This window comes from Monomorium pharaonis, chromosome 8 (assembly GCF_013373865.1).
Source record: "Monomorium pharaonis isolate MP-MQ-018 chromosome 8, ASM1337386v2, whole genome shotgun sequence".
In the NCBI taxonomy this organism is placed as follows: Eukaryota; Metazoa; Arthropoda; class Insecta; order Hymenoptera; family Formicidae; genus Monomorium; species Monomorium pharaonis.
The window spans coordinates 4,088,821-4,116,820 of NC_050474.1; the positions used below are offsets into that span (position 1 = coordinate 4,088,821).

At 30.0% G+C, this 28,000-nt stretch overlaps 3 protein-coding genes across 6 annotated transcripts in view; 1 reads left to right on the forward strand and 2 right to left on the reverse strand.

The window, feature by feature from the left end:
• The window catches only part of LOC105836192, a 32,641-nt gene extending 19,811 nt beyond the window's left edge, over positions 1-12,830 (reverse strand). The window contains exons 1-4 of one of the 3 annotated variants that reach the window (XM_012680053.3): positions 12,213-12,829; positions 2,285-2,467; positions 1,860-2,000; positions 529-564 (exon numbers count right to left, since the gene is read on the reverse strand). In XM_012680053.3, coding sequence (XP_012535507.2) covers positions 529-564; positions 1,860-2,000; positions 2,285-2,467; positions 12,213-12,531 — 679 coding nt within the window. In that variant the 5' untranslated portion in view covers positions 12,532-12,829. Of the gene's footprint in view, positions 1-528; positions 565-1,859; positions 2,001-2,284; positions 2,468-12,212 lie in introns of all 3 variants that reach the window. The other 2 variants (XM_012680055.3, XM_012680054.3) reach the window with 2 other exon arrangements.
• Positions 12,831-14,009: 1,179 nt separating this feature from the next.
• LOC105829205 (kynurenine 3-monooxygenase) lies at positions 14,010-18,550 on the forward strand. Of its 2 annotated transcripts, XM_012667889.3 has the most exons (11): positions 14,010-14,241; positions 14,322-14,391; positions 15,069-15,259; positions 15,354-15,402; positions 16,258-16,345; positions 16,424-16,595; positions 16,891-17,142; positions 17,231-17,320; positions 17,481-17,621; positions 17,811-17,972; positions 18,052-18,550. In XM_012667889.3, exons 1-11 carry the CDS (start codon positions 14,191-14,193, stop codon positions 18,130-18,132), a joined length of 1,347 nt encoding a protein of 448 aa, XP_012523343.2. In that variant the 5' UTR covers positions 14,010-14,190; the 3' UTR covers positions 18,133-18,550. The 2 variants fall into 2 exon arrangements, with proteins under 2 accessions (XP_012523343.2, XP_036146725.1); XM_036290832.1 differs by lacking the exons at positions 15,069-15,259; positions 15,354-15,402 and having other exon boundaries at positions 14,017-14,241.
• A 72-nt stretch (positions 18,551-18,622) lies between these two features.
• Positions 18,623-27,415, reverse strand: LOC105829206 (2-acylglycerol O-acyltransferase 1). Its single transcript, XM_012667890.3, has 6 exons — positions 22,864-27,415; positions 20,664-21,000; positions 20,043-20,317; positions 19,684-19,870; positions 19,147-19,346; positions 18,623-19,019 (listed from the first exon to the last, which is right to left on the reverse strand). Exons 2-6 carry the CDS (start codon positions 20,888-20,890, stop codon positions 18,865-18,867), a joined length of 1,044 nt encoding a protein of 347 aa, XP_012523344.1. The 5' UTR covers positions 20,891-21,000; positions 22,864-27,415; the 3' UTR covers positions 18,623-18,864.
• Positions 27,416-28,000: the final 585 nt, after the last annotated feature.

A 28,000-nucleotide genomic window follows, 5' to 3' on the forward strand; every position in this document is an offset into this window, starting at 1 on the left:
GCCGCTTTATAGATACCCATTTCTCTTCGCGTACCACATCTCTCTGTCTCGTTGTACACGCACATTGGAGTAAAGTGCTGTTGGGACAACGCAATACAATTCTGATAAACGACGAACACGCAAATCGAGTTAAGAATAAATGCTGAATTTGAAAGAATAAATTTGAAAGAAATTGTCAGCACTCTGGATGATGCACTCACGAAGAATCACTTTCTCACAAAAAACACAGGAAAACAATTTCACGAAAAGAAAAACCTGTAATTTTTGCTTCTGACATTATAATTTAATACAGTTGCGGTAAAAGATCAAGTATTTTAAGAAAAAAAAAACTTATTTTAAGCATTGTGAAATGGTAGTAACTGTTTAAATAGCAAAGTGATCTTTTTTTAGTGCGCCAGCCTATATAAAATACGTGTAACTCTGAATATGTGTGTGTGTGTGTGTGTTTTTTTTGTAAAAAAAGCACAAGGTAAAGATGTTGTGACACACATTTTAAATCACATTGATCTCTTATAAGTATGTACTTACTAGAACCGGTGCCTGCACATCGCTCCGTGTCTGGACCTATTCATATCAACACACACAAGAATTTTCACATATATGTATATTTACAAGTATATTTTGTATATGATCAAATCGTAAAGTGGAATGGTTTTGAGCGTGACAGATTTAATTGCTTCTATTGCTTTTGAAATTTATATCCTTAGTAATATGAAATTATTCACTTTACGATAAGATATTTTAATGATAATTTGATGAACGCCAGACAATGAACAAAAGACAAAAACAATAGAGAATTGGATAGACTTTACAGACAAACGTAAACAGCATTTTATACAGAGAACGATTGTTACTGAACTTAATAAACCGTCGTTATCTTTATTATCTTACTTGTTAATTAAACAATAATAAGAAAATATCTCTCTCTAAATCTTTCTCTGTATGTACAGAAAATTAGAAACAGCTGCAACTTAAAAAACATAAAACTGTACATGTAATACATTTAATTACGTATCTAATTACGATTGAGAGTTTCATAATAACAATAACAAAAGATCTAAAAAGCCACCTTATTAAAATTGCCATTTTATTAATTTATTGTGCTTTATGACGACGTGCATATGACAAACGTACACTTAAAATTGTAGCATACTTGCGGGGAAGTTAATCGCGATTTATATGGATATTTATATTTTATGTATAGTGATGAACAATTTTGTCACATACGTGATATATACAAATGATTAGTAAGACATCGAACAATAACAGATTATAAATGGACAATAGGTACACGGATGGCGATCAGTGTACATTACGTAGTTGTGTGTTCCATTGATTTTTTGACATCCACTGATACAATTACTAGCCTAGAATTTAGTTTCGAACTAGAGCGAATCTTTTAGGAAATACACTGATTGAATTTGGAGGTGTTGGCTGAGACCAGTCATCCTTCGGTTTATTCACGACTCTTCGTCATTAGTTAAAACATTATTCATCCGTATTTAAATTATAGAACTGCTAAATTAGATATTTGCGTACTTTGTTCTATCTTCAAACAATTTTTTATTACATTTTATTCGATTTGATGACGTAAATAATTAATATCGATTAAAATCAATTATTTAACTTTGATTTGTCTATTTTTTAATATATCTTGCATACGCGTTTTAAAATCTTTTCTATATAGTAAACATTTTACAGTGAAATAACATTCACAATATTTCATTAGAAATAAAACGATGAACGTTGTTGGAGAACGTGCTCTAAATAGTTACGTGCGATCTTCTGGATATGTTTTTGACTGAGATATAATCCACTGAGATATAATTAATGTATACATAATAAGAAAAGCAACTTACAGAAGAGAACCGCTACGAAATCTGTTTCTTCGACAATCTTTGACAGAATTTTTGCATTAACTTCTTCAATACGATCTGGTAGATCCATTGCTTCTAAACTCGTAAGAAAATCCAGTACATTTTCTTCGTCCATCAGGTCACCTAAAATAAAAAATTATACACATATGTGTTTCTTTTCGTATATTTATAAGATTTTTAAAATGTTTAATATTATATTTTTAATATATTATATATGTTAGACATAACATAGTGATTATTCTATTATATTATCGTATAATAGCATTATAGATTTTCAAGTATTAATTTTAATAAATTTTTAGCTATTAGTAAATTGTTATTCTCATAACTCTTTACAATTTTAGCAAATTATTAATTACAATATTTATTGCATATCCGAGTAGTTATTTATTAGAGTATTGGTTTACCATCGTATATGATTGGTTCTTTTTCGCGAAAATACGTAAGAGCCGGGAAGTTTTTGATGCCATATTGCTTCGCCAGTCGTTTATCGTTGATTTTGACAAAGTCGACTCCAAAGTGGTCTGTATCGTCGTCGATTTTCTCCAATTCGGCCAGGACCTTGTCGCATGTGGTGCAACTTCGGGCATCTATAAAGAGAATTTATTACTAAATGTAGCCATAATAAATAATAAAGAGGAAAAAAATAAAATAGACTGAAATAGATGTCGACTGAAAATGCATACATTTATTTCATTAAAAAGTACACTGAAATACATTTATTGTAATCATACAGAACAGTTTGTTAGGATTATATGTAGTAATTAAATCAAATGTATATACTAAATAAAAAAATTGTGAAGTGCACCATGCAAAGATATTAAAAGATATTTATAAAAATATCTTTGATAATAAAATGATCGATGGAATAAAACTTTAAATTTAAATGGACAAGGATATTTTGTACTCTAATTATAAGTATGTTCCGCTTCCTCAGGTGGTTGTAAGGAGAGATCGACCCCGCTTTTGCACATTTTTACGCTTATCGTTCCCGCTCCTTGGCAGATTGCGTGCATTCTTGGCGGGCTGCGCTTCATTCGAGCGTACAGAGACCAAACCGCTGCGGCGGGTGTTGGGTTACAATTATCGGCTATAGACATCGAGATATTGTTTCCTTCTCCCTCCATCTCGGTGGTTTTCCGCGCTTAGAAAAGTCATCATTGCGCTTCACCACACGAGGGCCTTGATTACACCTCGTCGAGCGATAACGAAGCGCGGGCGACGATGTTACGCGCATCGTCGCATACACGCTTCGCGCGCCCCGCCATTTTTGGTGACGACTTCCTCAGAATAGAGCTAGAAGAAACAGGAGAGGTGGTTCCGATTCTCTTCCCCTCTATTTCTGTTGTCTTCTCGCTCGTTCTCGGTTTTGCCATCTGTCTTTCTCTTTTTCACTCTCTTTCTCTCTTTCAGTTTGTCGGCATCTTTACTCTGTAGTGACTGTAGCTTCTCTTTCTGTTACGCTTCTTTACTCTTGTGTGATCACATATCAACATCTCTCTTTTCCTTCTTCTCTCTGTTTCTTTTTGTCAACCGATTTCTTTTCCTCTCTCTTTCTCTCTCTCTCTCTCTCTCTCTCTCTCTCTGTCTCCTCTCTCTGTCTCTATCCATCCCTTCGTTCTACCATCATTGAGAGTAACGCAATAGCGTTTGGTTAACAGACACCCCCGCGAAACTGCTGGCAGAATGATTTAGCTAAGAGGCACGAAGCAAGAGAGAGATATATAAAACATGGACCAAAGGAATTCTTGAAAAGCCGTGCCAGATAAATTGGACCGTGTCCACCAATTGCCACTGTAATAGTCGGAAGTTAAGAGAAATTGAACGATAATGATAACTTTTTGAATATAGGTTAAAAAATCAATCAAACACAATAGGGGTAAGTCGATATCTTCAATCAATATCAACATCGATACTAGTCTACGGTTAATATTATAAAATATCATGAACATTAGCACACAAGACATCAGAAATTAAAAGTATTATTATGATAAACTTAAAAATACAATTCTTGTTCCTTTACTTAAAAAAATCACGAACATAAAATTACTTAAACAATATATAAATATATCGTCATACATAAAAAATCTATTTTTTTGTTTTTTCTCAATTTGTTTTCTTGTTTTTTTTTACTAAAAAAATTATTGAGAAAGAATACATATAATGAAATTATTTGTATGATACGATCAAAATTCGTAAGAACCGAAAGTATAAGATTATTTAGAACAAATAAATTCTGCGAGGATAATATTAGAATGAGAAATTGCAAATAACTTTTTTTGCGAAGTAACAACAGGCGATGTCTCACATCTTGCTCCCCATTAAAGGCGACACGTGGGTTTTCAAAACTATTTCGTTTGTCGTCACATCGACAGCTGCCACTAAAGGGTGAAGACAGTTGGCTAAATTATGTTTGTCTTTGGCGAAGAATGCATATTCAAATTTGACTATTGTCTATTGATTGATTTTGTTTTCTATGAGCTTCGATTAATTGGCCAGGATTCCAAAATTTTTGTATATTTACAATTCTCAGTTTAAATCATTATTTAAGTACTTTTATTAGAACTTTTATTTATACAACTCTATATCAGCTTTACAAAAAGCTGTTGTATATAATCCAGCGATTAAATAATAAGATGTTATACCCAGATAGTTAAGTTGATTGTGACAAAAATAATTTTATTTAAATGATCTTTACAGAATGCATTGATATGACAATTAATGACTTTATTTGTGAAGATACCTGTTTTGAAATCTTCTGCATATTTGTAAATATCATTCAAATATTACTGAAAGATTCTCCTTTCAGCGATAATTTCAATTTTTGGCCCGAAAACAAATGCTTGCTCATCCACTGTACTCCCCGGATTTGGCATCTTGCAATTACTTCCTGTTGATAAAATAAACCAATCGTCGTTTGATTCATTAAAATTATTTTTATTTTTAAAATTATATAGAAAGTATTTGTCTCGTTAAACAGCTATTATTATCAATAAGCTGTCCAAACGTTTTGTATTAATGCTCGCCCACCCATGTATATTCCAATGCTGCATTTGCAAAATAAACTAAGAATTAATAAAAAATAAAATTAGTCCCATTTTTTAATCTGCGGACTATATACATCTTACTATATGAGAAAGAGAGACAGAGAAAACAAGATCGAAAGACGGCCAGTGCCTAGTTTACGAGCCACTAAAAATATAAGAACGAACGGCCTCGCCCATACCATCGTCGTCGTCGTCGTCGTCGTCGTCGTCGTCGTCGTTTTCTCATCTTCGCTGTTATCCGCGAACATCTTCGCCAAGGGCGCTCACAGTGCTCTCGTTTACAATTATGTAGAGTAACCGGGATACGTAAAATTGAGTCGCTCCAGTCGAATTGTTTTGCTTTAAGACTTACGTTCCGAAATCGTTAATTTTTGTTTAGTGTGCGTAAAGGACATTTATTAAGGAGATTTACCAAGAAAATTTAAAAAAAAAGTAGAAGAAAATACGCGCTTTAGTCCAGAAAAATTCTGCCGTACAAAACTTATTCCGATGTTGAAAGAGTAAAGTGGAGTAACAATATAAATAAACCGACAGGCGTAATGTGGAAACAGACTGTCGGCATCTAGCATAAACATAGTAATATATTGTGCTGATTATTACTGCAGAGTTCGATTTTTACTTAATATGCTCCGGTATGCAAACTGAGAGCATACATTTTAAAAATTATCTTATGGAAGAAATAGCATGCAATTATCAGCGATAAAATATTAAAACAAAAAATATTTCGTGGGGATTTTTAGTAAAGATTAACGCTATATGCGCTATATGTGCACGCATTATGTGTGTGGTATTCATTTAGTTTTTATAATTATAATATATTAAGATTAATTAATATGTCTACAGTTAAAAGTAGCATGTTAACATTTTTTAACAATGTAATCTGTTATTACTGATGCATTATTATTAATTGTAATTGTTTTATTTTTTATACATCCTTAAATTAATATTTCTGTTATCGAATAGTTTTTCCAAAAATAAATGATAAAACTTTCGCGGTAGCGCACTTCGCAATCGAATAAGACTAATAGACGCACGTGTGCGTAGAGCGTTTCCGCTCTATTCGTGAGTCGAGTTTATGCAATAGACACCCATGCAATAGCTCAAATTGCTATTGACGACAACACCTCAAATATCATAATCAAGTGATGCGTGAATGCAAGTAATGTGATTTTATTTAAAAAAGAAAAAGAAAAGGAAACGTTGGTTACAATAGAGAGTAATTTAAACATTTTTTTGCAAAGAGAAAGAAAGAAATATATTGCTTTATTGCAAAAAATCGTGTAAAGTTTTTTTTTAAATTATGTTGAAGCTAATGTCCTTACATATTATTAATTATAATTGATTAATTAAAACTTACTATTGCCAAAAGCTAGGTATCTTCATTAATAAGTAATTTAAATTTTTGGGTGTTATATTTTCAACAAACATCAATCTAATATTTGCTTGAAGATTACAGAAAAATTGCAGAGGTTAATCTACTCACCAAGAGAATCTTTTTTTTTTTATTAAACGTGTATGTGTATAAGACATTTGCAATTACAAGATAATTTACTGTAATTTATAATGTAAAAGAAAATTTATTTTATTTTTTGTGTTAAAGTCATAGACCAATTTAATCAAGGAAACTACTTTATGCTTAATTAATGCTACTTTATTGCATGAGCACGTGTGTATTTATGATATTTACATTTTTTGACAAAATAATTATGAAACGAGATGAGTTCATGTGGAAGTTTTACATTATGATGCAGAGACGATTCAATATCCAATTAAATAGTGAATAAACATTTTTTATTTTTTTTTCAGTTTTTTATATCGACATATAATAACCAACAGAACAATTGTTAACATTAGTGTAAATTTTAACTGCCATAATCAATTATTTTATAATTGTTTTTATAATTATTTGATAATATTGAATTTCTTACAATTAATTAAATAATTTAAAATAAAGGAAATATTTGATTAGTTTATTTTACAACAAAAAATTAAATTTGAACACCTTATTTAAAAGTCTATTTAACTGTGCGTGACAGACGAATTTTAAAGTAAGTGATCAGGTTTTTTTAGCTTAAGTTGTTTAAAACGTCTAAAATGTTTATTGCTTTAAAGATATCATGACATTTTAGAATTCACACAAACTAAGAAATTTGATATCTTGAAGACTATTGTTACGGCATTGAAACTTTATACAAAAACACACGTCTTAATGTTATTATAACTTTGTATAAAGATTTACATTTCATTCTGTTATATGTAAGTAAAAAGGAAGACAAAAAATTCAAAAAAAAAAAAAAAATTGCTTATTTACTCTGTAATTTGAAATCGTCCAAAGGCGGAAAAAGCATTCCCTCGCATAGTGGATATGATAATTTTAGATTTCTGTTGAGAGAGAGAGAGAGAGAGAGAGAGAGAGAGAGAGAGAGAGAGAGAGAGAGAGAGAGAGAGAGAGAGAGAGAGAGAGAGAGGGAGGAGGAAGAGAGAAAGAGAGGAAGAATGTCTAGGGCTCTTGAGAAGCTGATACTACTTTCGGTGTTATTATTACACAAATGATGCATCGCATTGAATTTCGCTCTCGTCGATTGCTATGAAATCATATTTTAATACGCATCAAAATGATCTAATTTATTAAACGTGTGCTAATTTTATTATTCAATGGCTACTCGACTAATTATATATTGCATTTTTTAATTTTTTAGTATCGAGATTTTTAAAAATCAATGTGTGCTTGCTCTGCACTGTATTTATTAAAGATATTTCAGAACTGCATTAAAAACAGCGACGTGATAACACACATATATAATTTTCAATGCGCGGACGCGCATTTTTTTGTTGTTGTATCTTCTATGATTGTTGTATCTTCATGACAATAAAGATGTCATGTTAATCAATTTGGGCGATAAAAAAAAAAGAATAAAGACAACATACAAGCCACTAAACGGTAACCCAGAAGAAAAGAATTCGACACGAGCGTACGGTGACATGAGCCGCGAGGACGCAGCCGCAGCTGGAAATAGGTACGACGCGAGAGCTCGTCGTCTGGGTCCTCCGACGCTCCGCCAGTCGATTCTATCGTATATCTATCTCTCGATAATCGTTCTCATTTCTTCTTCCCTCCTTGTTCTCCGCCAGAAACTCTCACATCCAGATTTTGCATCTTCTTTTCTATATAAAACCATCACATCGTACTTCAATTTCCAAAATATGAAACTCATTCTTCAGTCTTTTCGTTTAATCATGGAATAATTTATAGACTAATGTTTGTGAAACGAATAGCCAGAAAGAAGCTCAATCTGACGTAAACGCGGCGTGAAACCGGAAAAGTAAAAAATTTCGTTTACATTAGTACTACGCTTCAATGTATATCAACAGACAGACGAATGTCTGCAAATAGGTTGCGTACACGAGCTCGTCATTATCCGGGGTTTCCCGTAGATCCTCTGGGATCCTCCGTTTGTTTTGATAGAGCTTGATGCATCGTTTTGACTCTCAGAGAAATTGACGTCGACAGTGCGTCGACGTTAGGTCCGTGTTACGCGAGTTGAATGTGATCTACGAATGCGCAGGGTGGTCGTCGCGGCTGGGGCGGTATTATGTTTTCAGCGGGGACGATAGTTAAGAAGAAAAGAGGGGCTCAGTGGTAAGCGCGAAAATAACTTCAACGTGCGCTAAAAGCGGCGTCCACCGGAGCGCCAGCCCTGCTACAGAGCGTTTAAGAGGCGGACAGATCTCCCGACGATCGTCCTTCGTCGTTCGATTGACCGAATCTTGAATTTCAATACGTACGATATATTTTGCATTGTAGTCTGAATTGTGAGAGAATTATGGAGGAAAAATATTAAAGAGTAACTTTCTTTGATTTTATACGAAGTTTTATACAAATGTCTTCATATTGTGTGCACATTAACTTAAGAAAAGTTAAGTGTGACACTCTCTTCGCATCTTGCGCGGCTAAGGTTACGATGAATGCGGGATCTCGCGACAATTTATTTTGAATCGACGCGGTAAAAGTAAGATCTCTTACTCCACGTCGGTGGCACGATACACGTTGGTGTGTTCGCGACCGAAAATCCGAGGTCGATTATATCACTCGGTATTACGAAAAGATGATTCAAGAGAAAATCACGGTGAGTATGCACTCTCGAATATGTAGGCGCGCGAACAGGTTGTCAGAAATTTTATCTCGGACCGGAAACCTCACTCGCCGTTGCAAGACATGCACCTGCGAACATATTATTTGCATAATGCCTTTTCCGATTCTCAGGTATTGTCTTCTTGGAGCCGCGATGTTCCGAGACGTGTACAATGTATATAGAAAATTCAAATGTGACACGAACAAATAATTCTTTCACAAAAATATCAATTTTTCTGAGACATCTAGAACTTTAGCGATATATAATAAATACAGACAATAATAATACGGTTAAACTATTAAAATAATTATATAAAATGCTTAAACATAATGAGCAAGGCTGCAAGAAGTTTTAACATTCTAGTAAACAATTTGAGTATCATAATTATTTGGATATGTGAGAAGAGGATAGTAACCAAATTATTTTGAGATTTGTGTATCTTTACACGGAAAAAACTTTATAATAAATATTACTACAGTAAATAATAAAGGAAAGAGTTATGAAAGTTTTTACTGTATTTTTTTCATCAAATTTTTATAGTAATATATTATAGTAATAATTTATAATATACATTTATGGTATATACTTGTGGTATAATTTTCTAAAATTTATTTTTATCATCTGTCGCTATTATTGTACACTGTAATTTTTTATATAAAATTTTTTCCATGTAGCTAAATTTTTAGACATTTTAGCAAAATAACTCTTTTCGAGCATAATGAACTATAACAATTCTCATAAATTTCGCAAAATTAGTTGTCTTGCTTAAAATAAAAAATTGACGTATTACATATTTAATGGAACAGCGTTTGTTAATGGTATATTTTGATATTATTACATTTTGAATTTTAAGCGAATTTGACAAACTATCATGGCTAAGTCTCTATGATTGCTAGTGCATTTTCGCATCTTATTATGCGTGACGCTAATGAGTCAGTTCTCGCTATGTGTTTCTGGATTGCTTTAATAAGCAAAGCTTCGTGATTTATTTTTCTTTAATTATAACGAAATCTGAAGATGTATCCAAATCCGAATTAATATTCGTGTACTTTAAAAACACCCTCAAGTTATTCTGCAGTTTTAGATATGAGGTCATATTGGCACATTGACATTCACTGCATGTCACACAGATATTAAGTTTCATATTTATTTTCATTAAAAAAATAGGAAAATTTTTGCTGGGGGCTTTGTCTTGCCTATTGAAAAAGAAAGGATTTTGTTACATCAATTATCTTTAGGGAGCTCCGAAAAGCGTACACAAGGATGCATTCTGGCGGATTGCCACGCGAGATGTGACCTTCGGTATATTCAGCATATAGTGCAATTCAATATCTTAATACATTGAAAAAAAGGAAATGTTGGTCAATTAATTTCAATTCTTAATTCTCAATTAATTTTAATTGTTCTGTAACGGATGCGCTCGGCGAAAATGCTCGTTTACAGTTTATATTAAATGGAGCGTTTTACGCGCGACATTAAGACCGCTAGATTAGCAAATTCGAGAGGCCACCTCGAGACAGGCTGTCCTACTGAGCGGTCGTAGCACTTGGCAGAAGTAGATTTAATACCTGTTAATTCTCACGTGAGGGTAATTTGTGGGAGTATAACTATCGTTCATGAAGCGCGTGTATTCGAAGAATCGCGAAACTATATCTTTGCAAAAAGCTTAATTATACACTGATTTTTCACAATTATTTTCTTAAAGTAGGGGACAGACGTGAAATTGAAAGATGAATATCAAATTAATACATAAGCATTTTTGAAACGATTGAATTCCTGTATACGTTTTGAATGAGAAAATTTATTTTCTAAAAAATGCAATAAGGTATTTTTTTATCAGTGTCATTGATATATTACTTATAAATTTATAATATTTGTGTTTACATGTGATATGAAACTTATAAATAATAGCGATAATCATCTACGAGCAAATAGCCTGTGGTGAAAATTATTTTGAAAAAATTATTTCTTTTGCTGTATATAGAACTCGATGGCGAAGAGCGTTCCGTAACTCTAACTGTAGCTTTCATCAACACCCACTCGCGTTATGTAATACACTAACGAGAAACTGGAAAATGTTATTATGCTCATTTTCACAATTAATAAAAATAAAATGAACTCAATATGATAAGAACCGAAAGAGAATCATAAAGCAAGATGCTGACGTGGTAAAGCAAGTTTTACAAAGATAGAAATGTAGAAAGTCTGTCGCACAAGATATCTAAATCTTTAAAGAAGTTCAGGTAGAATTCTATACTTAAAATCTATGTGTTTGAATAGTGATATTTAGACTATTTTCTTATTTTTAAGGAACTTTGTGAAGATTTTATATGGACATTTTAATATGTCAAACTATGTTTATTATGCCAAGCTTAAGATTTTGCTTTGGTAATATCTCTTTCATATTTGCTGTTTTTTCCATTTATCACACCCTGTCATGTATATTTCACATACATATACTATTCTATAAATATTATTTCCTTACATACGTTATGTAAAGAAAATACGTGTAAAGAAAATATTTATTATTATATTGAATAATAAATATATTAGCACGGGGGAGGAGGGCATTGTATTATTAGCTTATATTATAAAAAAATTATTGTTATTTATATGTACTATTTATATGTATCAATTTAGGAAAGGTATTTGGATATATTTCTTTTTTTTGTAAAAAGTAAATTTTAAATTTTATTTTTATATTAATAAAAAATAAAGCATATAATTGCACAAATATGAAAAGGAGGCTATTAAATGTATTGCACTATTTGTGCGTGAATATGATTTTGCAAGAAACGAAATTCCGCGACTAGAGAATCTCGAAACTCCATCATCAAGTGTATGATGATAGAAAAAATAATATTTATGTTGTCGAGATTATCTTAAATATGTTCGACAGTCGAAATCGCACATATGACGTTTATATTGAATACGTAACATTGTTTTTTTTTTTACTATAAACAAAAAATTTTATTGGATGTTAATATTGGAAGGATTTTATTCGTGTACTACAAATTCAAAATAGCATCGTACCTAATTAATTGTCGCGTGTCACTTCACTCTAGATAGGGCTTGTCTACCGCATAAAGATCACACTACGATTGTGACAAGATCGAAAAATGAAAAGATCGTTACACGATTAATAGTGCACTTACACCAATACACGGCAACAAAGTCCTTCTCGTTGAGGAGCCGTTCGAGTTGCTTGGCAGTGACTTCCTCGATCACCGGCTCGGCTTCCTTCTGCCTGCCGGTCGAGCCGCGGGACTCCTCGGCTTTCGTCTTTGCGGCGGCGTCAACGTGACCTAAGAGGACTGAGATTAACGCCAACACGCTCAAAAGGATGATTGTCCTCGGATGGTACATCGTTGTCGGCATCGTAGGGCCGCGGGTCGTAGTACTCCGCCTTCTTTTTCGCCAGCACCACCACCATCGGCCGAACCGTACCGTCGAACCGTCGTTCGCTGTCGACATCGCCGCACTGACTGCCGCACTTTGGCTATTTTTGAATTTTCGGACAGCATCGGCCACACACAGGGCGTTGAGAACGACGAGTACGAAGCCGAAAATGATGACGACAGCGACGACGACGACGGAGATGACGTCGCCGCGTCATATTTACCTGGCGTTCCACTGTTCATTCTCTATCGTAATTAGAAAGAATTTTGTATTTAAAAGGAAGCATTACTATTTCGATCATGATGTAAAAGGTAGTGATGTGTGCACAATAGAATTACTTGATTACGCGCAGGAATATTATATTTACATCATTTAAAAGTATTTAAAAGTTCTTATCGTACTTAATTCTATTTTATCTGTAAATATGTTTATTATTAATTGAATATGATTAAATTGAAAAAATAAAAGTAATTTATTCTGAAATTATCATTTAGATTTAAAAATATACTTTGCAGTTCAGTGTTATTAATACGCACAAGTAGGCAGCTATTTATCATAATTTGTAATTAATAAAATATTTATCTTTAAAAATTACTACTTGAAACAAATAAAATAACAGCCATCTTTATTTTTCTTATTACCTTAATTTAAACACAATAGAAACATTCTTCGTCTCTCCCCGTCTCTCCCGGTCTCTCCCCGTCTTTCCCGGTCTCTCCCGGTCTCTCCCCGTCTCTCCCGGTCTCTCCCCGTCTCTACCCGTCTCTCCCCGTCTTTCCCGGTCTCTCCCCGTCTCTCCCAGTCTCTCCTCGTCTCTCCGGGTCTCTCCCCGTCTCTCCCCATCTCTACCCGTCTCTCCCGGTCTCTCCCCGTCTCTCTCCGTCTCTCCCAGTCTCTCCCCGTCTCTCCCGGTCTCTCCCCGTCTCTCCCCGTCTCTTCCGGTCTCTCCCCGTTTCTCCCCGTTTCTCCCCGTTTCTCCCCGTCTCTCCCGGTCTCTCCCCGTCTCTCCCCATTTCAATGTGTAAAATTTCAATAATATTAATGAAAAACTATTTTTTACACTTAAATTATGGCTATCATTTTTGAAACACCGGTATATCCAAAATCAGACCTCATAAGACACTCCCGGTTACGAATGTAACGTTGTGTCAAAATTTCAAAGCAATCGGTGAATAACTTACGGAGATCTTAGAGTAACAAACATTTTACATTTTTATTTATATAGATATATAATTTTGAATTAGCAAATTAATTTTTATTCCATCTATGAAAATGTGAAAAATGCGTTTCTTAAACTATGGTTAAAAAAATGTTTTTGTTAAGACGTTTCTTATTAGTGCTTGAGTTAAAAAATATTGGACACGTTTAGAAAATGTTTATAAAATGAACATGTGCTACTTGGGTACTCTGGCAACAATTGTTTAATTTGAAGGACTTCATAGAATTATTAATTAGTTGCTATACTACTTAAATCACAAGAAATATAATATATTTATTGTCTGATTACATTCTTTGTGTTAGTTCTTTTATTTTATAATATCATTTTAATTATTTTAAAAGTTTTTTTTTTAATATTTAAGGGAGAAATGTTATCAGTTACTTCTTGTATAAGATATTATTATCGACATTGATATAACGTACGAGAATGTCTATATATGTACATATATATATGGGTAGAAAGACAGTTTACGAGTACAGTTGATTAGTAGCTTCGGTATACAACGGAACGGAGGTATGACAGAAGTGAAAGGGAAGTCGCGTATTGCCATTGTTGGGGGTGGTTTGGTGCGTGAAATATTTTTAGTTCTCAATTTTAATGCAAAAGGATATTAAATAAGAGAAAAAAGTTATTGCTTTCGTTTCAGGTTGGAGGATTAACCGCGTGTTTTTTCGCTAAAAGAGGTCATCGAGTAGTCATCTATGAATATCGATCAGGTAAAAGATGCTAAAAAATTGTATTCAAATTAATTGTATTCAAATCACATTTTATTTGCTAATCTCATGCCTTACTATTATTAAAAATTTATATTCTATTTTTTATAATACATTGACTCTATAAATAACTTGTTTTATTATTACAACGCCGAGGGTTATCATGGAGCAAAATTATCTTTCTTATTTCTTTTTTTAATTACAGCTTCTTGCATTTTTAACTCATTGTTTAAAAATAATTAAAGTTTTTATTTATAACGATTATTTTAACAGCTTTAGCAACATTTTTGTAACTTAAATGCAAAAAGAATGCAGTATCTAATATGCATTTTGTTACCAACCATCATAAATATTACAATACATTTTGAGATTTGTTATATAACTAAGTCATGCGAGAAGTTTTATTACATAAATAATATTGCATATATACCTGTTATAAAAAGCTAGGAAATATTTAAAATAAGAAATTGATAATTCGAAATAGATAAATTTAAAAACATTGAATTTATTTAAATATCTAATATATTGTATAATTTATATCTGTTTTATATTTCTTTATTTGTATAATTTTAGAATAAGGTTGACAATCTTAATAAAGTTGATAAGATGTTATACTTTAAAAGTTTAAAAAATAATATTTTAGGAGGCCAATAATCGATTTTGAGCCTTCACATTTTTAGACATACGAAGAGAAAAGTCTCATGGTCAAAGTGTTAATCTGGCGTTATCGTTTCGTGGCAGAGAAGCTTTAAAAGCAATTGATCTCGAAGATATTTTGATAAAACATCATGGTACTTATATGCGTGGTAGATTGCTGCATAACAAAGATGGCAATTTAAAAGAAGTTATTTACGACAATGTTAAAGGAAACGTGAGCTTTTTACTATTTTTAATTACTGAAATATTTTTTATATACGTAATTTTGCTTATTTTTAAACGTTTACATTAATTTCTTTATTTTGCAGTGCATTTATTCCGTTAATAGACGTTATCTCAACATGGTTTTATTGGATGGTATGTTTTTTTTTTGTATGGCATATTTGTTTGACATAAATTTGGAATGACGTGATTTGTCATAATAGCATGAGTCTGTTATTAATAATAATAATTTAAAAGAGGATTTATTTTTAAAAGATACGAAATGAATAAATTGGAGACGTAAAATATAATATAAATCTTATAAAAAAAAAATTTCTCTTGAGAATTAATGATATGTGTGATAATTAATATGATACCTTTTGTTTATTTTAAACTTTTAATTTTTAATGACCTATTACAAAAAAAATTTTTGGAAATAAAGTTAATTGTTTTATTAATTGTTCTATATTATTTATATAAAATATTATATTTCTTGTGATTTTATGATTCTTTATAATTCTTTATTCAGATAAATGAATTGTAGCATAATATAATCATTAAAACTGAGAAGCGGTAAAAATATTCTTGTTTTCCAATTTTTAAACTACTTTTCTCAGTAGTTATTTATTTTAAAAAATTAAGTCCCACATTTTTTATTTCCTTTTTTTACTTCAAACAATTACTCAATGCAATAAATCTTTTCATATCTCGAATACTTAAATAAGAAGTAAATTTATTAGTATAATTTATTTAAAATATTTTATAAATTATATAAGTTAAGGAAATAGACGGGATTGAATGTCAGTTAAAAAAAGCTCTTTTGCTTCTACGTGATACTCGATGACGCCGTTGTGTGCAAAGCCATAAAAATTCGCGTGTATCGTTTTACTCGTGGCACCCGTTTTCCATAACGTAAAGTTAAGTCGCGGTATCAGATAACTAATCTAATGTGAAATCTAATAAAAGTCAGTATGTTAAACTCGTTTTGTTGTAATTATGTTTTATTAATAGCCGCGGAAAAATATCCAGAAGTGCAATTCAATTTCAATAGAAAACTCTTGGACGCCGATTTGGAAAGAGGAAAAATGAAATTCTTAAAGTGAGTAAACAAAAAATACAGTTACCCAATCGATAGAAATTAATATTTCGTTCAATTTAGTTAGTTTTTTGTCTTCAGTACGATTACGGGTACGATTGAAGATGCGGAAGCTGATCTGATAATTGGTGCCGACGGCGCTCATTCGAAAGTACGAAAGATTATGGTCAACAGGCCACTTTTCAATTGTTCTCAAACATACATCGAGCACGGCTACGTTGAACTTTCTTTGCCACGTAGAGAAGATGGTGAAGTGAGTATCGTGAAAAATATTATCATATCATTCACTTCGTATTATAATATTCACTTTTAATAAAGTTTTTTAAACACTCGCAAAAACTTCAGAAAACATTACATAAAATTCTGCAAAATATTCTGCAAAATAATTCTGAAGGCAAAAACTTTGTACAAAAATCTCTCTCTCTCTCTCTGTAAAAACTGCAGAAATTCATATATACAAAAATATGCAATTTTTGTGCAGTAATTTTTGCATAATTTTTTCCTATGATCTGTGCTATTTTTACAATTTTATCAAAATCACTTTAAAGTTTGCGATGAGCAAAAACAATCTTCATATCTGGCCGCGTGGACGATTTATGATGACCAGTCTACCGAATGAAGATCGCACGTTCACCGGTAATCTATTCGCTCCGTTTCATGTGTACGAAAAGCTAAAGACGCACGAGGCGTTGTTGAGCTTTTACGCCGAGCATTTTCCAGATCTTCTGCAATTGATTGGTGAAGAGAAACTGGTGAACCAGTTTTTCGAGAATGAACCACAACCATTAATATCAGTTAAGGTTAATTTTAATTTAAAAATATTGTACAATTGCTCAATTTTTAATTTGGATAAATATAATCTAATGTGTCTTTTCGTACATTTGGCAGTGTAAACCTTATCACATTGGAAAAACTGCTGTTATAGTTGGAGACGCTGCCCACGCCATGGTTCCTTTCTATGGTCAAGGAATGAACTGTGTAAGTTATTCATCGAGCTGATTTGAGGATCAAATTATTTTATATAAAATAGAATATTTTAAACTTGCAAAGAAAAAGAAATGAAATGCAATTGCGTCCAGTAGCAATATTTGTTAAAAGATTTGTGAAAATAATGATTAGAATTATGTTTTTTTGTCAGGGGTTCGAAGATATTTTAGTGCTGGATGAATTAATGGAACGCTATAATTCAGATTTTGCCAAAGTTTTGCCAAAATTTTCGGAATTGCGGTGTGATAATGGTCACGCAATATGCGATCTCGCAATGTATAATTATTTTGAGGTATACATAAATTAATTAAATTTATCAACTATCGCTTTCCGATACTCATGTCGAAACTAGGGCTGTTACTTTTACCAATTTCGGATATTCAGAGGATCTTTATAAGAATTTGAAACTTCGAAGCTCACAAATCTTCGAAGTTATCAAAACTAATAGCCTAGTCGAAATTAATTATATTACCTCTTTCAGATGAGAGACTTAGTCACGAGAAAATCTTTTCTTCTTCGAAAATTCATTGATAATATTTTATTTACACTTTTTCCCAGTTCTTGGATACCGCTTTATTTTTCTGTGCAATTTACTCGAATAAGTTATCGTGAATGCATAATGCACAAAGAGTGGCAGGACAAGGTATGGATAAGGTATACCAAGTAAAATATACTCAAAAATAGATCTATAAACATCTCTTTTATTATCTTTTTTATTACAGATATTAAAAACGTGTCTTTTGTGTATCACATTTCTGGTTTTCGCTATCTTAGCGGTTTCTTTTTTGCAAAACACTATTTGAATTCGATCGCTTGTCACATATTATTAATAAATTGTTATCTGATAACAAGAGCAACATAATTAATAATCAATTTTTATATGTATAAGACTTTTTAATATATTTAATTATATAAACCTTTATAGTTTTGTACACGACAATGACACATATAAAAATTATTTAATTTATATATTCCAAATGTAATAATTAAATTGCGTGTATTTATTTGGCCATCAAGTTAAACACAAAATAATATTTACAATTATCGTACTTATCATTTACATAATAAACTTATTACATACTTGAGCACAGGTTGTAAAATGCACTACTTTTTACATATTATAAAAATATTTAAAAATACAACTTTAACATAAAAAATAATTAATTTTAATAATAATCTTATATATTCTTCTTCGTAAATATTCTTCTAATATATATAATACAAAGTAGATATTTTATATGTAATACAAAAAGTAATAGCATAACTACATAATTAAATTTTTTTTCAATATATTTGTTTCCGCGTGTTTATATAAATTTTAACTTTGCTTCTTACTTAAATCGAGAATTTATAAATTATGTTAAAATAATTAATATAACAATGTACAATAAAATCTCTTAATTATAAACAGAATCCTTAATTGTAAATAGCTCTGAGAGCTTTCTATATTTTAGAATAGCAAGAATCTTTTTAGAAGGAGTTTAAAAATAATAACAAATTTACATTTTACATTACATTACATATTTGAATACATGTCATAATTCGAGTGTAATGGTTTCTGCATTTTTCAAATAATTGTGCTTTTGTGTTTCAAAGAGATCGATTAAACTTTTCATAAATTTTTCGTGATATTCATTGATCTGCTCAGTCGTAGGTTCTTCTATTTTCGGCAATTTAATAGGACTACCAACTACAATAAAAAATTTAAATATAGGATTAGAGTACAAGAATAATGAGATTAATAATTTAGTATATACATTAGCACTTCCATGTTACTAACGTCTGCATAAATTGCGAATATACAAAGAGAATCTTACCGACTACGGTGACAGGTAATCGCTTCGGAATGAGACCAAATGAATACTGAAAGAATCCTCTGCCCGAGAAAACGATGGGTGCTAGTCCAATGAAACTGCGAATATAATTCTGTATACGTCTGAAAGTCGATCCTTCTGGACGATATATTTGATTGTATAAATCCGTTTCGCCAAAGGAGAAAACAGGAACCAACGTCGTACTAAAATACAAAATTAGAATAAGACAGTATTAACATAGAGGATTTAAATATTGAATATAATTACGATGTGGGTTACTGTACTTATGCTTTTATTTCAGTTTCCCCACAACATACAATTTGTATTTTACAAAAGCTACTACATCATGAACAGTTTGCAAAACAAGTTTTTCTTTAGATGTGACGTGCTTAATGCAAAAAAAATTGTTGTGCAAATATATTATAAAACAATTTATTCTTAAGATGTGGTTTGTCTTGAACATCATATATAATGTTATAAATACGTTTATGTTATACGCTAAAAATCACGTAACATGTAAAAGATATATGTATAACTCACCCGTGTTGTAATGCTAGTTTTATAAAGCCTTTTCTTCTTTTCACTATGATACGATAAGTGCCCGGTGTAGATTCCATCGCTTCAGAAGCACCACCGACGATAAGAACTGTAGCTCTTCCAGTGTATGGACTACTCGGTGGTGTTGACAATAAATACTTGATACTTCTCACGCTAGAAGCACAGCTGCCTATAAACATATGGTAATTCATTTATAATTGAATGTAATAATACAATGTAATTCTACATTATATTCATAGCGCAGATATTGAGAGTATGTTATTATATGATTCATATACAGTTAAGAAAAAAAAAAAAACACAATAAACAGCAAAAAAAAAAGAACTATTAAGAATATTTACCTAATGAATATGGATATTCTCTAAAAAGAGGTACTTTGAAATGTTGATCAAGAGTGATTGGACGTATTTCTAATCCGGGGAATAGTTTTTTGCAGCCCAATACGTCCGTTCCGAAAGAACCCATTATCCCCGTTGATAAAATGCCATGAGGCATACAAACAAAAAGATAAGATTTTGTAGGATCTAGATCAACCGTTTTCACTAATTTTAACGGAAAATAATTGCAATAATAACGCCAAAATACGTTGTTTCTCGCCGCTTTTGTCCAAAATTCACTGAAACATAAAATATAGTTAGTTCTGTAAAATTTAATAAATATTACCTTATTGAAGAGATCTTTTCGCGGTGAATATTATTATATTGAATCAATAAATATTCTAACCGATTTTTTATTTGTTTACTATGCTACTTTGAATATTGTATAAGAGTTTATTATATAAGAATATTTGATTGAATATTATACAAGAGATTATTATATAAGAGTCAATGAATATTCTAACGAATTTTTTGACTTATTTACCATGTTACATTGAATAATACATCCTCTTCGTGTGATTATCAAGATTTTTATTTATCTACAGCAACGACTACTTCAATAAAGATTAATTGAATTGTTGTTACCTTCTACCGCCACGATGACAAGTATCCCAATCGTAGTACATCCAAAGGAAATACAGTAACAAGAAGTAGCGTATTGTTTCTGTGTAGAATAGAAGATAAGCGGTGACTAAAAATCCTAAGAAATTACCGAAAGCAGAACCAAAAATCCATATTGCGGCAACCAATGTTTGGAGTCTTCTTTCCAGAGATACATTTAACGGAGCAAATTTCACACCCAGAATTTCCATGTTGCTTGCTCGTAAGGTTTTGTATTACCAAATTCAAATCATTGGAAAGAATTCCAACTAATTTTTTTCGTTCAGTTTGTATGTTGCTTATACATCATTCAGTTAATTTTCTGTAAAAAATTGTATGCTGATTTTATATTTTAGATTAGACTTGAATAATAATCGGCTGTGATATAATAATCGCATCGGCTTCGGCCATGAATCTAATATGAATTGGCACTTTATCAACTGATGCACAAAGTCTATCTTTGATCATTTCAAGAACTGAACTTTGCGTCTATATTTCTATATTATTCTCGATTTCCTCAGCGCAAATCGATTATTTAATTTGCGCTGCGATATTTTCGTTATTATCGATTGTTTTCTCATATTTGTTTTGTATACTTTTATCTATTTATATCTTATAACAAATATGTATTATAAAAAAACTAAAAATGCCTCGGCATTGTTTGAATCATAATTGTTTCTTAACATCCAAACATAAACATATATTTAATAAATATGTTTTATCTTTAAGATGTCTTGTGTCCCGATTTTGGACATTACGTTGCTGGGTTGCTATATACATTTTTTTTTTTTTTGTTCATTTCTCTTGTAAGCTTTAAAATCATAAATGGAAGATTATATAATATTGAGAAAGATATAATATTGTAATTATTTGAAAAAATGTAAATATATATTTTTTTCAATTTAAAACATGTATTCATGTTGTACATCATGTAAAGAAATAATATAACCTAACCTAAGTAATAGTAATTTTAAAAATTTCTGTTTTTTTATTTTTTGTATTTTACTATTTATTTGTATAATTTTTCTTGTTTTTAAAAAAAGAATTTTTATTCTGTATAAAGAGAGCGGTAAAATAAATAGAAAGGTATAATTAGTTTGATCGGTAATATGATCGATAAGACGATTTCAATATCACTTTAAATAAAAATACTTTCTTTTTACTCTTCTTCATAAGAAATTGGTACGATACAAAATAATACTTTGAGCTAATTTTTCACAACATATAAATATGTACTTTACGATACTTTTCAATTTAATCAAGTTTACTGTGATGATTTCACAGATGGTATTCTAAACTGTTATGGCATCGTGTTACTTTCATTGGAAATTTTTAAGAGAACAAAGTACTTTATCGTTATCAAACTCGTATATTATCAATTCCCACAGATATCAGCAACTTTGAGTAGTTATCTAAAAGATACCTGTCCATATATCTAATATATATCTATCTATCCATTCCATTCAACTATTTAATTGTATTCAATTTTATACACACACACACTATTAATTTCCACAATAATATAAAGTCAACATCAAGAAAAAAATTTTGGCTATAAATAGATATACAAAACATACACGTTGTCAGATTATTAGGTACAGAAAAGATAGGTAAACCGAACGGTAAAGCACGAGACTTGAAAATCGCATAGTAAGAGACGGAAGACAGTTTTGTGTGCGTGTGTGTGTATGTGTGAGAGAGAGAAAGAGAGTATATCAATTGCGTGAATGGAGTAAGAAAGATACAGCAACTTCTTTCTGCATTTTTCTACCTGATCTTCCCTACTGAACCATTGGACACACACACATACACATACACATACGCTTGATCTATTTTTACTATAGAGAATATCAGTATGCTAAACATCAGAATACTTCAAATAATCAGTATTCTTTAAAAGTCTCAGCAAATATAGTAAAATTTAACTCAAGTAATTCAGAAATATGGAAGAAATAAAAATTGATTACTTCTTACAAAAAATTTCACTATTTACTGTTTACAACAAACACTATACGTTTAATGCAAATATTTGTTGTTCAATTTTTTTATTACATAATCTGTTAAATTTTTAAACATTGTATAATAAATTCAATTTATAGTAATTTTCGTTCAAAACACACGTGCTAAAATTCGAGCATTCTTGTTTGGACAATTAGATTACATTTCAGACTTTCAAACATATTACCTAAGTTCTTGCGGTTATTTCAACAAGTACGAAATTGTGTAGATTGCACTTTTTTTCTTGATACAACGTCAGGTCAGAACTGTCCGCCAGAATTGTCGTTTCCTACAGGTGAGACAATACGTTTCAGAGTAGTACGGCGGCCACATGCGTACTCCGTGTATAAATATATTTATTTTTGCGACGACCTCTCTCTTCCACGAAACGTTCGGCACAACGTCATGCGTCTTACTGTTGGATTTTGCCGATAGCGTGAGGAGAAAGCATGTGTGATGAGTACACACGCACGCAATCATTCACACATGCACAAACACATGGGCAATCGTCCATGAACGAAGAAGTTCCAACGTCCAAGATCCGATATTCAGGCTCGTTCGAATTTTAGCGCGTATGAATAAATCGTATATATTTACATCTGATCAGTTGAGTCATAGTTCTTCAGATTATGCGCCGGATTAACTCAATGTTTTATTACATTAATTTAAATGTAAGTTAGTATTATTATACATTGCATTGAAAATATTTTTTATATAATAATTGAAAATTCTTATTTGCTTAATTAAAGTGTTTTCTAAATAAAATTTACATTTTTACGATGTGTGAATGAAGATAACTGCTAATATTTAAAACACAATTTATATTTACAACATATATTCGTTTCGAATTTTATTTTAAATTAAAATAAAAATGTCTAATTCATGGTTTTTATTAGTGTTAATATAATATCTGTACAATAAACTTTTGGATAAAACTATTTAAATAGTTACGATGCCCCCATTCGTATTTGTTATTATAATATATACATTATAATACATTTATTATTATAATATATACATTATAATATATTATTATAACGCATACATTACATAATATACTTATTATAATGTATACAGTTCAACAATTGTAGAATTTGAATTTTAGATTTAAATTTTAATCAAGAAGAAATATTTACATTTTTAATACGGCACAACTGTAGATGTTAGATTGATAAACTTGACTTTCTAAAGATAATACATTGTACTGCGTGTTGGATATTTTATATAAATTTCAGGTGTAAGTCTCCATGAGAATACATATGAAGTATATACTCTAGCTGGATATATGTATGTACATATGAATGGATTAGTGACCAGACTAAATTTCTAAAAAAATTCTTGTAACTTATTTATTTTATTTTAATAGTGGCAGTTTTTTAATTCTGTAAGTATGACTTAGAGCACACACACAAGAATAACATTGATATGTAAACGTGATTGATAAGTTATAGACACATTTCCAAGAATTTCGAGAATAAATAGAGAATTAATTCACACACAATTGATACACGAAGATTTCAAATCATTAGAATTGTTACAATAAATAATTTGCATTTAACCAAAAATACAAAACGCTGTTGTGATTTTTATAAAAAGACAGCATACAATATTTATAAAAACTTTATAAAATATTTATAATAATTATTAGATTATTTTATAAATAATTTTGTAAATCTTAATAGATCTTAGAGTGAATAGATAATAAAGATTCTTTTATCATAAATATAATAATATTTACAAAATATTTATAAAATATGTTTAAAATATTATTATAAATATTTATCTTTTATGTCACTTTCTCTATAAATATTATATAAAATATTTATATAATATTTTAAAAAATAATAAATATTTACACATATATACATTTTTCTTATAAATATTGTATACTATCTGGTTACAATATGGTGATCCTAAATATATTTATCTCTTCGGAATATTATGGTTCGAAATATATGCTACGTTTGGGATATTATGCTTCGTTGTTATAAATTCCGTTGAGATAATATAAAAGAATAAAATGTTTAACATACATACACTTAACAACATACATACACGCAACATACATATCAACTGCTCACAATGCCGTCTTTTTATTCCTCTATTGTTCTCGTATGAGGCTATGAGAATTTTATCTATTATTTATTTTTTATTTATTTATTTTTTATTAATTTGTTTCTTTTTTCAATGATCTTTTACCATACGAGAGCACTAATGTTCGTTTATCAAACGAGAGCTAAATAAGGTTAATCCAGGTTCCACTACAAAAATAGTGGAATAGTCTAAACAGGGTTGGGTAGTAACTAATTAAAAAGTTAATAACTTTTAACTTAGTTAATTTTAAATAATTGAACTTCAAATAGTTATTTGTAAAATACATAAATTTTAACTTATTAATTCTTCTTTGAATTAAAAAATTTATCTGTGCAAAAGAATAAAAGAAGAGGTACGTAAAATAATTTTTAACGTAATTAAATTAATTTTATAAACCATCAACTCTAATTTAATATAGTTAAAAAATATATTAATTTACTCAACCCTGAGTCAAAGTCTAAAATATCTACAAATTTTACTATGATACAGATTTGAATTATTTTATTTGATTGTAATTAATTGTAGAAACTCAAGCAAAATGAAAAGAATGAAAATAAAAAGAAAAGAGAAGATAAAAAAGTTGACACTTTTTAAATCAGCCTCAGTGACTTACAGTGACTTATAATTTGGTAGTATGACAAAATTATTTACAGACTTATATCTAAGTAAATTTTTACTTTAGTAAAACTGTTTTTTTTGTTAATATTTAAAATTTAAAATATATTTATACGTTGATTTATATGTTGATTATATTTTGATATATGAACTAGTTTAGATAAATAAAATATTAAATATATTTTAATAATGTACATAAAATTCATTGTATTAACAAATTTGACACATTGTATCTCTCGTAGCGATTCTATTTTATTATTTTATTGTATTAAGGGAATGCTAAAGTTGTAAATTTTACCGACTGAACAACAATTTTTACTTACATGTACTTACACAATTGAAATCTCCAAACATCCAGATTACATAAATAATCGAATTCTTAGATTAGACTTACAATAGATACTTAATTCGATACAAAAATCTTATGTGCGCGATGGTGTAGTATGTAGACATATTGATATTTGCATGTGTGTAAGTCGCTGTTCAGTCGATAAAATGATAATTTTAGTAAAATAATAAGGTTTCCATTAAAATAATATGTTTATTATATGCTTTATAAAAAGTTATAACAGAAAAAGAAGTGCACCTGTTAAAAAGTTGTGTGTCTATATCGAGAAACAATAAAAGATAAATAATGCTTCATTTAAAGCTTATCATCTATAGTAATCTATTCTTAAGTACAAACTAATGGATAATTATAGAAATATAAATATAACTTCCTAGATTATAAAATATTAATAACCCAAAGCAGTGACATATCACTAATAGCTATGTAAAAAAAATAACTTAGCGTGTAAGTAACGTAAATTAAAAAAGTGTTGAAACGAAAATCTACATAATAATTATGTTAAATCTTGTACTCAGGCCAAGCTAATGCATGAGTGTATGATCATGATAAAAGAAAAGAGAGGTCAAAAAGTGTTGAAACAAAAGCCCTAACACAATTATATTGTTGACTTTCGTTTCAGCATTTTTATCTGACTTCTCGATTTTTCTTTGGTTTAGAATTTCTACAAGAGATTAAGAGTAACAGTCTTTATATAAATGATATAATACAACAAGTAGTCTTTTATGACATCTATAAAAGATTTTATCAAATTCCCAAACTAAAGAAGCGTGTATTGTACTAAAAGAAATAGACGCGATTAAAATTTAATCTTACAAGTTTAATTTATAAGAAACTTGATTAAAAAGTAACGACGTTAAGAAAGTAGTAATAAGTATTTTCTGTTGTCATAAAAAAAATGTAGAAACAAAAAACAAAAATTTAACTTATTAATTATTATTTTTTATCTGATCAAAGTATTAAAAAATAAAATGCTTTATTTTCTCTGATGGAATAAATAAATTTTGCTAGTAAATGTAAACAATTACTTGTTAGTAGTGTAAATATCGCTACATTTTTTAATTAGCTCTTGAATTTAAAAATATACACAAATGTATATGAAACGATCTTAGCACTACGAATTGAAACCTTTTTCTTATGATAAAAATAATTCCTTAATGCAATCAGTACTGTTCACATTTATTAACAACTAATTTTCGGAAAATTATAGTGCTAAGATATAATTAATCTTTCACTTCATATACATTTGTATGATATCAATGTTATCAGATGATTGACTAATTTTGCTCCTAGGTCCTAGTCTAGTTGATATATATTTTCTTAATTGAAATAATAAAAATCGGCACAATTTATATAATAACTTTAACAGAAATTATATTAGTAAGTCAGTAAGTTTTTTAATTATACGTTGTACAAACATTTATTTCACATCTCTATAGCAAAAAGTAAAATAAAAACGCGATTAGTTTTCTACTTGGGAAGACTTAAAGTTCAAAAATCGAGTGCATTAAAAAAATAAATAACATTACATCGCTATGTAAACAGTTTTATGTAATATTTGTTTAAAAAGGCATTTTTTTTCTCTATGACAGAGACTAGGACCTGAAGTTATGCGCATATATAAAAATTTTCTTAAATAAGTATTCGTCAACATAACTAAATATAGACTCAATCATCAATTATTTAACATCATAAATTATGCATTATTATATATATATATATATATATATATATATATATGTATATATATATATCAATATAACATATCTCAATATATTTTTCAATGCATATATATATTAATATAATACATTTTAAGGCCAAAACTTTAACCGTACACTGAGAAAAAAGTAATTGATTCAACAAAACGTTTAGTTGCGGGCTGCCAGCAAAAGATATACTTAATACAATATTATTTGCTGTTAATGCAAGTGCAATAACGTTGATTGGATTATGTATTTATATTGCAATACCATATATTGTATTGAATATATCTTTTGTTGGCAGCCCGCAACTAAAAAATTTTGTTGAATCAATTACTTTTTTTTCTCAGTGTATTCATCATTTCTCAAATCTGTTATCGTATACAAGAGATAATATATAAATTATATATAGCCAGAGAGAGATAAATCATACAATTTGAGCAATGTATCTTACATACAACATGAGCAGCTATTAGTTTTGAGCAGTGTTATTAATGTTAAATTATTAAGAATCAGTAGTAAGAATCAATTGCCCATGTTTAATATTTTTGAGACGTTTAATGCACACT